General features: G+C 45.4%; 1 protein-coding gene across 1 annotated transcript in view; it reads left to right on the plus strand.

Annotated features, from left to right (window-relative positions):
- The window catches only part of nek8 (NIMA-related kinase 8), a 71,481-nt gene that overhangs the window by 41,042 nt on the left and 18,119 nt on the right, over positions 1 to 12,320 (plus strand). Inside the window, exons 11-12 of the mRNA XM_078224830.1 lie at positions 9,347 to 9,497; positions 10,387 to 10,550. Coding sequence (XP_078080956.1) covers positions 9,347 to 9,497; positions 10,387 to 10,550 — 315 coding nt within the window. The remainder of the gene's footprint in view (positions 1 to 9,346; positions 9,498 to 10,386; positions 10,551 to 12,320) is intronic.

Raw genomic sequence — 12,320 nt, forward strand, 5'->3', positions numbered from 1 at the left:
GCTTTCGGTTCATTGCTCGCTTGCAGTTTGAGTCCTGCATAAATTATACATTTTCTGAGATCCAAAACTGCCCACCGGAGTGAGTATTGGAATATTTGTTCCAGGAAAGTGCCTTCTTTTCATGCTGCACGTGGTCTCAGGTTGGAAGAGCTAGGTGGCCAGCATTCTTTCTTCAACCAACATCACAATTTAACTGGTTATTCTTCTTGCTGTCTGTGGGATCTTAATATGGCTCCTACATTGCTTCCACATCGACACTCACTGCATTTCAGACTAATGAACTTTACGGCAACACTTTCAGGGATCATACAGGAGACATGTTGAGGGGCAATGTAAATGCAGTGCAGTTACTTTATCACTGATGATTTAGGAGTAGCTCCTCTCTCAAATTAATTATGTATCCTTCTTTTACAATAGCACCTCACGTTGGCTCAGCAAGGTGCCAAGAGCATTTTAAAATGATGTGCCTGAAATCAATAATCTAAACATCTGCCCAAAAGTGAGGAAAAGCAGAGGAGATAAACTTGACTGAATATTGCTATTTTGCAAAGGCCATAGATTTGCAGAAAGTGTGTGTTTTTCTTTCAGGATTTTCATATTGATGTGATACATAATTCTGTTTTTATTCTCTATCTTGCTCTTTTGTTCCTCCTGTAGACGTCATGCTCTTTACACTCTTGTCACAGAATGAGCAAGTTATTTTCCTGGCATTCTGCACTTCAGATGTCACCAGTCTTTTGTTCATTCATTGCCAGCTATCGTGCCTGTTATGTAGCTTTTCTCAGAAGGCAAAATTAGCCTGAATAGATTACATCAAAAAACAGATGGCTGGGGTGAGAGACAGACCTATGCAAATCCCTTGGTGGTTACATGCCTGGGCCACTTGTGCATGTGCGGTCTTCAACAAACCCTAAAACCACAATCACGTCTGTCAACCTGTCCAACCATCCATCATTTTATTCATCTTTGCATTGTTCTGATTCATGTTATCTTTTAGAATGCTAACAAACAGTGTTTAATCTATAAAAGAAGCTAATATAAAAGAAAATATAGAAGTCCAACATTGCATTCATATCACAAGATTTCTTAAGGCTTTTGTTTTAAGTTGTAAAGTGAATTATCAAGAAATTTTAGAAACAATGGAGGCTAAGTTGGATAGCCAGAAAAATCACAGCTAGATTAACCAAGCCCCATTGATTGCAATGCAGACAGCGCACCAACTTCATACTACCTGCTCATTTGTATGTTTTCTGTGTCTGGTCACTGATGGATACATCAATAGTGGTGAGACAGCACCACTTAAAGTTAACCTGTACTGCTTAAAGCTGTCCAGCACTTCTTAAAGAGTAGGTATACACGGTGGCTGCCTCACAACACCAGCGATCTGGGATCGATTCCCAGCTTGGGTCACTGTCTGTGCGGAGTCTGCACGTTCTCCCCGTGTCTGCGTGGGTTTCCTCCGGGTACTCCGGTTTCCTCCCACAGTCCGAAAGACGTGCTGGTTAGGTGCATTGGCCATGCTAATTCTCCCTCAGTGTAACCCGAACAGGCGCCGGAGTGTGCCGACTAGGGGATTTTCACAGTAATTTCATTGCAGTGTTAATGTAAGCCTACTTGTGACACTAATAAAATAAATCAGTAAAAATGACTGTGACTGAGTACAGTGATGCTTGGACTTGTGGCTGATGTGGATAATGGTGAGGAATGGCACAACACAGCAGGCTTTGAGGTTTTTGGGCACTGTAGAGAGCTTGCTGTTGGAGGTAGAAAGGAGCCCCCGTGTCCTGTATTCGCAGGGGTGGTGAAAAGGAGCACAGAACCAAGGAGGTTAATGCTAGGGGAGCCATGGAGGTTAATGCTAGGTGCTGAGGTCCAAGGAACTGGGTGTAGTGCTGCAAGCACTTCAATGATCTCAGGCAAGTGGGCAATGTGAGTGAATGTACCTTCAAATGCCATATCCTACCAACTGGAGCACTAACCTCAGCCACTGCTTAAATGACTGCATTCCCCCCCCATCATTTGCCTAACAACGATCTATCAATCAGGCCTCATTGCTCACATTCAGATGCTTCACCTTTCTCTCACAAAATTAGCAAAGCTGCAAATCTTCCATCTGCCTCTCAGATTGCGCACATTGCACACATTGTCAGCTGTTCAGCCAAAAGTCGCATCAGCTAGACAATCACTGACACACGTCCCCCTCTCTCTCGCGGGGAAAAGTGGCAACAACTGGAGACAGCAGGAGCTAGCCAGGGGGAGCAGATGCACCCGCTTGCCTAACTCTGCCTTAATGTTGTAAGCTTGCACTTCTTTCTTCTCATTGCAAATTTAACCGTGTGCCCTTTCCCTTTTGGATAATTAAGAGGTGCTACCTGTCCAGGCAACAGAAGAACACCAAGATGAGAGTGCTGGTGACCATATGGACTGCAGCTTGATTTTACACTTGAATTTACCCGTTCAGATACCCGGCATGTCTTGGAGGAGAAATTAGAGGTGGGATCTGTACATAGTGAGGAAATGGGCACCTATGGACTGCAGTGAGGGCACTGGTCAAGATTAGCACAACTGCCAGCTCACTCGAGAATGGGATTGCACATGGGTTCCGTTCTGGAGGATTTGGATGAGGATCCTTTGGGGCAGCTTAACAGAAGAACGTGGTTGGGGTATGCACCGCAAAACGCTCAGTTCATTGAGAAGGCGGCTAAAACATACAATTAGATAAGCACGTGAAAGGAAAAATTGCAGCTTATGGATAAAAGGGCGGGGAGTGGGACCAGCTGGATTGTGCTGCAGGGAAACACCAAGCTCAACGGACCGAGTTACTTCCTCCGTGCTGTGACTGTTCTATGAAAGCCTGCAGTCAAGGAGCATGAAGCACGAACCTGTCTCGAGTTTACAGCTTATCCTTTCCAACATGGAAGTGTGGCCAATTCCATTTGCACACTTGTGGATCCAACCGTGTTGCAGCATCCAATGATCGAAGTCGCAGCTTCCATTGCAGTACAAGCGACAGCCAACCCAGCATCTGAGTGTTGCAGTGGAAGCTCAGACTGCTGTTGTGCGCTTGCTGCCGTGCAGGTCCAGACTGCTACCGTCATGGCTATGCATTACAGTGCGTAGGATGTCGCAATAGTGCAGCAATTGTCCTCGCAGCAGATAATTCGGATTGCTGAGACGCTTCTCTGGAGCAGTGGCAGCAGTTCCATGGAGCATAAATCTGTTTGTTCTCTCAGGTAGACAACATCTATCCTCCCCTCCCTGCCCTCTGTCAGAGCCCTTGCTGTTCTCATGCCAGGCACACCATGGTGTGGGCTTTCGAGTTCCAAAACCACTTCAGGCTGCTCTCCAAGGCTATCTACAAACTCCTTCCCCCACTGAGAGTCAGCAGCCTTTCTGCAGCCACTGGGATAACACTGTACAGTTAGCAGTAGAACTGGTATAGAAAAATGGAAAACAGGCACTACAGGAAGCCACAAAGGTTGGTTGACCTTTGTATGCGATATGGTATGATTTCTTTCATGATCTTGATCTCCTCCTGAGGTCCCCTGCATCACAGATGCCGGTCTTGAACCAATTTGATTCATTCCATGTGGTGTCAAGAAACTGCTTGAAGGCACTGGATACTGCAAAGTTCCCTGACAACATTCCAGCAATAAAAATGAAAACTTGTGCTCCAGAACTAGCCGCATCTTTAGCAAGTTGATTTATTAGTGTCACAAGTAAGCTTGCATTAACACTGCAATGCAGTTACTGTGAAAATCCCCTAGTCGCCACACTCCGGCGCCTGTTCGTGTACATTGAGGGAGAATTTAGCAAGGCCAATGCACTTAATCAGCATGTCTTTCAGACTGTGGGAGAAAACCGGAGCACCCGAAGGGAACCCATGCAGACACAGGGAGAATGTGCAAACACCACACAGACAATCACCCAAGCTGGAATCAAACCCGGATCCCTGGTGCTGTGAGGCAGCAGTGCTAACCACTGTGCCACCAGCAAAGCTGATCCAATACAGCTACAAAACTAACATCTACTCAGCAATATGGAAAATTGCCCAGGTATGTCCTGTCTACAACAAGCAGGACAAATCCAACGCAGCCAATCACTGCCCCAGAAGAGTACTTTTGATCATCAGCAATGCGATGTAAGGTGTCATCGACAATGGTGTCAGTTGGCACCTACTTAGCACTAACCTGCTCACTGACAGTTTGGGTTCCACCAAGGTCACTTAGCTCCTAACCTCATTACAGCCTTGGTCCAAACATGCATTTGACCAAGTGTGACATAAGGAACCCTGGCAAAACTGAAGGCAATGGGAATCAGGGCCAATCATCTCATTCCTGGGACATTACTGCAGGAGCTCCTCAGGGTATTGTCCAAAGCTGTACCATCTTCAGCTGCTTCATCAATTACCTTCCTTCCATACGGTCAGAAGTGGGGATTGATTGCACAATGTACAGCACCATTCACAGCTCCTCAGATACTGAAGCAGTCTGTGTCTGTGTGGACCAAGGCCTGAACAATATCCAGTTTGGGCTAATATGTGGCAAGTAACATTAATGCCACACTAGTGTTAGGCGATGACCATCTCCAACAAGAGAGAATCTAACCATGTCCCTTTGACATGCTGTGGAGATACCAACGTTGGACTGGAGTAAACACAGTAAGAAGTCTCACAACACCAGGTTAAAGTTCAACAGGTTTATTTGGTAGCGAAAGCCACTAACCTTTGCCGAAAGCTAGTGGCTTTTGCTACCAAATAAACCTATTGGACTTTAACCTGGTGTTGTGAGACTTCTTACTGCCTTTGACATGCAACAGCAATGCCATTGCTCAATCCCCCACTATCAATATCCTGGGGGTTACCACTGATCAGAAACTGAACTGGACTCGCCATATAAATACTGTGACTACAAGAGCACTTCAGAGGCAGGGAATTCTACAGAGAGTAACTCGCCTCCTGATTCCCCAAAGCCTGTCAACCATCTAGAAGGTACAAGTCAGGAGTGTGATGGAAAACTTCATACTTGCCTGAATAAGTGCAACTCCAATAGCACTCAACACCATCCGGGACAAAGCAGCCAACTTGATCAACACCCCATCTGCCACCTTAAACACTGGCTTTCTTCACTACCAATGCACAGCAGTGTGTACCATCTGCAACATGCATGGCAGCAAATCATCTCGCTCCTTCAGCACCTTCCAAACGCATGACCTCCACCACCTAGGGCAAAGGCAGAAGCATGAAAAGACCACCACCTACAACTTCCTCTCCAAGTCACACCCCATCCTGACTTGGAATCATATTGCCCGTTCTTTCACTGTCGCTGTGTGAAAATCCTGGAACTACTTTCCTAACAGCACTGGAGGTGTTTCTGCAACACATTGCTCACCACCACCTTCTTGAAGGCAATTAAGGATGGACAATAATTGCTGGTTTAGCAAGCGGTTCCCATGGATGAATAAAAAATAAGTGGGTTTGGAATGTTATTTTGTGGTGTGTTTTATTTTTACATTGTGGCCGAGCAGATGTTGTGATAGTGACAGAGGAAAGGTAGAGTATGGGATTGTAGTGAAGGGGAATTCACATTGTGGCCACTCATTAGTATCACAACTAGGAAGTTGTACGGATTGATAGAGCAGAAATAGTAGGTTAACTCCTCCCTTCCTGTTTCTCCTCCCTTCCTGTTTCTCCTCATCCTCTTGCCCCTCCTCCATCTGCTCGCTACGTGGTTGGTGGCAAAGGATGTCCCCACATGATGGTGAAGTCGTGTGGTGCAGGCCATCATGATTCTTGATGCTTGCTGTGGTGAGTACTGCAGGGCCAGTGTGGTCGGCAGCAGAAGCATTGGGCCGTAATGTCTGAATTCCCCAGTGTCACATTAGGTGGGTACCCCAAAGATGCGCTGGGGAATCACCATTCAGAGGTGCCCAGGTAAGGTTTGCACAGCAACTTCCCAGAAGTGTAAACTTCCCCTGGCAACTGTAACTGATCTGGAGATGCCGGTGTTGGACTGGGGTAAAAGCTGTGGCTTTTGCTACCAAATAAACCTGTTGGACTTTAACCTGGTGTTGTTAAACTTCTTACAACTGTGACTGCCCATCCAAAAATATGATTTAACTCTCAAACTTTGGATTGCTCCAATTGGGTACACCAATAGTTACCCAGAAAAGGTTAGAAGGATTAAAGCCACTTTTGTAACTTCTGGGTAACTATTGTACAGACCCAGACTGACTCCCACAAACCCCTTACTATCCCTCCACAGGAATATCCCCCACCCACCACATCCTCCCAGGCCTGATCCAACCCGAGGCCAGATGCCCAGCTCTTCTTCCCACGCTCCCCTTTCTAGGTCCCACCACGCGATCTCCGACCCCCTCCAACCCTCACCGAATTGCCATTCCCTCTCATCCCTCCCCCCACAATGATATCCACTTACCTTAGACACTTGACCTCTCCCTGGCCTGTCAAGGATCTTTAAACCTAACTGCATTATGGCAGCTAGTACTGTGAGAAAGGGCACATGGCCCTGGGGACTGCCCGGAACTCGCCCGGTCTAAGTTGGAAAGTCAGGCGAGGCAGGCTGGGAAAAAAATTAAGATAAGAAATTGGGCACAGAGTGGCAATTTGGTGCTTATTGCCACTCGAGGAAGTTCAGGCTGATTGTCTCCACTTGCCAGTGGTCTGCCCTTTACATTTTCTGTAGCAACATGGCTGCTATTGTATACGTGCTATACATAGATTATAAATCAAAGCTGTCAGTCATGTCATCAATGGGTTGCTCTCATCTACCAGGAGACACCCTTTGGGTTGCCAAGTTGGCTCAAATGCAGCTGGCATTGTGGACAGAATGAAAACCTCATGACTACTGCCAAGATACCAGGTTTTGACCTGTAAGAACTTTGAGGGGGTGGCACCCCCTTTGAACAAAGAACAAAGAAAATTACAGGACAGGAACAGGCCCTTCGACCCTCCAAGCCTGCACCGACCATGCTGCCCAACTTAACTAAAACCTCCTACCCTTCCGGGGACCATATCCCTCTATTCCCATCCTATTCATGTACTTGTCAAGACGCCCCTTAAAGATCACTATCGTATCCGCTTCCACTACCTCCCCCGGCAACGAGTTCCAGGCACCCACTACGCTGTGTAAAACATATGTAGGGATATGGGGGTAGGACCCGGGTGGGATTGTGGTCGGTGCAGACTCGATGGGCCGAATGGCCTCTTTCTGTACTGTAGGGTTTCTATGATTTCTACATCTCCTTTAAACCTTGCCCCTCGCACCTTAAACCTATGCCCCCATGTAATTGACTCTTCCACGCTGGGAAAAAGCTTCTGATTATCCACTCTGTTCATGCCTCTCATAATCTAGTAGACGTCTATCAAGTTGCCCCTCAACCTCCCTCATTCCAGTGAGAAAAAACCAAGTTTCTCCAACCTCTCCTCACAGCTAATGCCCTCCATACCAGGCAACATCCTGGTAAATCTTTTCTGTACCCTCTCCTAAGCCTCCACATCCTTCTGGTAGTGTGGCGACCAGAATTGAACACTGTATTCCAAGTGCGGCCTAACTAAGGTTCTAGAAAGCTGCAACATGACTTGCCAATTTTTAAACTCAATACCCCGGCCGATGAAGGCAAGCATGCCGTATGCCTTCTTGACTACCTTCTCCGCCTGCATTCCCACTTTCAGTGACCTGTGTACCTGTACACCCAGATCCCTTTGCCTATCAATACTCTTAAAGGTTCTGCCATTTACTATATATTTCCTATCTGCATTAGACCTTCCAAAATGCATTACCTCACATTTGTCCGGATTAAACTCCATCTGCCATCTCTCCGCCCAAGTCTCCAACTGATCTATATCCTGCTGTATCCTCTGATGGTCCTCATCGCTATCCACAAATCCACCAACCTTTGTGTTGTCCGCAAACTTACTAATCAATCCAGTTACATTTTCCTCCAAATCACTTATATATATTACAAACAGCAAAGGTCCCAGCATTGACCCCTGAGGAATGCCTCTTGTCACAGTCCTCCATTCAGAAACGCACTCTTCCACTACTACCCTCTGTCTTCTTTGACCGAGCCAGTTTTGTATCCATGTTCTGGAATAGGGCAGTGTTGGTAAGCAGCATACACAAAGTGATGTTCGTGGCATCTTGACCATTGGGAAGACTGTAATCCCCGCAAAGCCGCATGCTCACCCTGTTTGCTTGGATCTAACAAGTGAGGACTTAAATAGAGCGCCTTAGTGGCCTCCCTCATGTTTCAATGGATGGCAAATTGTGAGATGCTGCAAATATCTCCATTCAGTTTGGAAGGCAATAGCATGACATATAATTGCCATGTTCACCCTCAGAGTTACTGGCAATGCAGTCCTCACCCTGTTCTGAGGTTGCAGTAGTGGCTGCAGCAAATAGCAGATATCAGTCAGAATGTCCTTACTGAGGAGCAGTTGTCTTGCAAAATTGCTCACTGAGCAAACACACTGGGTGAATATGTCCTCCCGCTGAGAGCCCTTCACCCTCTCCTCCTTCCTCTTCCAGCAGCTTGATCTGCTCTGCTTGGCCTCTGTTCATTCTCCAAGTCATGCTGTAATCCAGTCTACTAGTGAACACACGCCTGGGCGCAACTGGTTAATACAGAAGCCTTGAAGTTCACCACACCCCACCCCTTATATTCTTTTGCAACTTGAAACTCAAGGTGCAAAGGGTTAATGTTAAACCTGTAAATAGACAGTCTACATAATCAATGATCTAAGATCACATGCACAGAGCATGCTGAGAGAAAGTTTTATGAGGAGCTTTGCACTGAGCCTTTTACTGCATTTAGTTAGAAGAATAATAGAAACATACAAATAGAAACATAGAAAAACTACAGCACAAAACAGGCCCTTCGGCCCCACAAGTTGTGCCGAACATATCCCTACCTTTTAGGCCTACCTATAACCCTCCATCCTATTAAGTCCCATGTACTCATCCAGGAGTCTCTTAAAAGACCCTATTGAGTTTGCCTCAATAAAAGTTAAAGTTTATCAGCAGCCTTGCCTCCAGCAGTCTTTATTGATCCTAACTAAGGGCAACTGAAGCGAGATCCACAGTGATGATAACAGAGAAACAACTATAGAAAACACCAAACACTTATAGAATCATAGCCAGAAGAAATCAACCAGCAGCTAACCTCTAAGTAATTGATCATCTCTGGGATAGGTGGGTTTAACTCTGCAAGGTTGAGAGAGAGCACTGGGTTAAATATCCACTCAGGGTATCCATAAAAAATGAGTGCTTATTAACCCAATTTCTTGTTCCTTGGCTCTTGATTTTCTTTTGTATTTCCATTCAAGGTCGGCTTGGCTTGGAAACTCAGGAAGCACACAATTCTCCTCAGCAAGTGAATGTCCCTTCCGCACATGAAGCCCAGAAAGTTTTGTGTGGAATTGACTGTTCAATGATTCTCACAACACGGAATCACATCTTGGCCTGCGGGAGTAACAGGTAATAGGATCTTTAGATTCAGCAATGCCACCCAAGAAAATTACATTGTGATTGACCATAGTCTGAGTTAATCCGCTTCGAAAAACCTTAGTGTATTAGTACACGATGTCCCAACTGGGCTGTCCAGTTAGCGAAATCTCATTGCCACATTTGTCAGTTGTTTGATGGCCGATGAATGATACTTCTCCTTTGGGAGGACAGGATCCCTTTAAGATTGAGCTGACAAGATTATGTGCCTGGTGTGAAAAACAGAACCAAGTCTGTCTTCTTTGAGAGATCCTATACTTGAATCATCCAGGTTCTCAATTTACTCCAGATCACTTTTAATGATTGGTCAACCATTATGTCTCACTAATGGAATCTGGAGCAATTAATCTGTCATCAGAGCTAGGATTCATCCCACTGAGCTTTAGATAGCTCTGCAAAGTCACAATGGCTAGCTTGAATCTAGTTGGATAAGCAACGCAACTCCATTAGTACCCTTATGCACATACGGCAAACACTCAGTTTTGGCTTTGCAACTTGCGTCTTAGCTCCAGACTTGGGTAAATTAATCATATTTGTATTAGGAGAGAATTTACGCTCTACATTGAGCACATAGAAACCTTACAGCTGAGCGTAGATTGTTCAGTAGCTTGATCTGAAAAATCTTAAACATGGTGATCGGGTTTCATGCGTGCCAGACACCTGGCAGATTGAAGAAAGGTTATCATTCATTATCAACTTTGGTTTTTCAGTTTGTCAGCATCTGTCAGTGGGTGAAGTTCGCTTGTGTAAGATGCCCATTCCTTTAACCAGCCAGAAAGGTGTCTCAGTGATAAAAGCTGAAATGTGTCGGATCTGATTTTATTATTGTACATTAACTATTTTAAAATATTATGCTTTCCAGATTCAACAAACTCGGTTTGGATAACTCAAGTCCAGCTGAGGATCCTCATCCCTCTAATCAAGTTGAAGAAGTTCATATTTTCACTCCTGTGCAATCATATCCCCTTAATGAAGGAAATATTGTGCATGCAGATGTTGGGACAGCCCATTCTGCAGCTATTACAGGTGAGAGATGCTATTTAAAAATCAATTGCCTCTGGGCTCAAAAATTCCAGATGACGTTCCAGTGCAGTTCTGAGCGAGTGCTACTTTTTTGAAGGTGCTGTCTTTGGATCAGATGTTAAAGCGAGACTCTTCCTGCTCCCAAGTGGATATAAGAGAACTCATTACAGCAGGGCTTGTGGACGGCACGGTGGCACAGTGGTTAGCACTGGTGCCTCACAGCGCCAGAGACCAGAGTTCGATTCCTGGCTTGGGTCACTGTCTGTGCAGAGTCTGCACGCTCTCCCCTGTGTCTGCGTGGGTTTCCTCCGGGTGCTCCGATTTCCTCCCACAGTCTAAAAGACTTGCTCCGTGTCCCCGAACAGGTGCCGGAGTATGGCGACTAGGGGATTTTCACAGTAACTTCATTGCAGTGTTAATTTAAGCTATACTTGTGTCACGAATAAATAAACTTTAAACTTAAACTTATCCCCTTTTGTCCTGGCCAACATTCATCCCTCAACATTGCAAAGACTGATTATCTGACCATTATCGTGTCACGGTTTATTGGAACTTGCTGTGCACAAGTGAGCTGTTATATTTCCAAAATGGCAAAATGTCTATACTTCAAAAGTACTTCACTGCAAGTAAGATACTATGGAATGTCCTAAGGTTATAAAGGTTTATTATATAAATTCAGGAGTCTGTGGGAATCAGGGAAATTGCTCTGCTGGTTAGAGTCATAAAGTCACAAAGGAAGGTGGTTGTGGCTATTGGAGGTTAATCAACTCAGCTCCAGGATATCACTGCAGGAGTTCCTCAGGATAGTGTTTTAGACCCGCCAACTTAAGCTGCTTCATCAAGGACCTCCCTTGCTCATAAGGTCAGAAGTGGTGATTTCGCAGATGGTTGTATAATGTTCAGCACCATTCCTGTCTCCTCCGATACTAAGCAGTTCATGTCCAAATGCCACCCCCCCCCCACCCGCCTATCCGCCATGTACAAGGTACGAGTCAGGAATGTGATGGAACACTCTCAACTCACCTGGATGAGTGCAGCTCCAACAACATTCAAGAAGCTCAACACCATCCAGGACAAAGCAACTCACTTGATTGGAACCTCTTCCACAGTCGCTCCCTCTACCACCGATGAACATGTGGCAGCAATGTGTAGCATCTACAGGATGCATTGCAGAAGCTCACCAAGGTAGCTCCTTCCAAACCCATGACCGCTACCATCTAGAAGGACAAGGGCAACAGGTACGTGGGAACACCACCACTTGGAAGTTCCACTCCAAGTCACTCAACACCCTGACTTGGAAATATATCGCCTCTCCTTCACTGCCACTGGGTCAAAATCCTGGAACTCCCTCCTTAACAGCACCGTGGGTGTACCAACACCTCAGGGACTGCAGCAGTTCAAGAAGGCAACTCGCCACCACCTTCTCAAGGGCAATTTGGAATGGGCAATAAATGCTGGCCTAGCCAGTGACGCCCACATCCCGTAAATTAATTTAAAAAGAAAAAGTAGCTCGACACCTGTATTTTGATTCCAGTGCAGTATTGTGGGATGTTTTGCTATGTTAAAGACACAATATAGAATATATATGTAATTATTCACACACTAGTTGTAATTACGTAATGCTGCAGTTTCTAATGTGACAGACATTATCACTGTTAGAATTTTACTCACGTATAAAAATAGATTAGAAAGAACTCTCATCCATTTATATTCCCCTATTTTGGATAATACCACTTAGTTCATTGTCTACACAACAATTAGTCATGCTAACGT

Source organism: Mustelus asterias, chromosome 12, assembly GCF_964213995.1.
Source record: "Mustelus asterias chromosome 12, sMusAst1.hap1.1, whole genome shotgun sequence".
Lineage (NCBI taxonomy): Eukaryota > Metazoa > Chordata > Chondrichthyes > Carcharhiniformes > Triakidae > Mustelus > Mustelus asterias.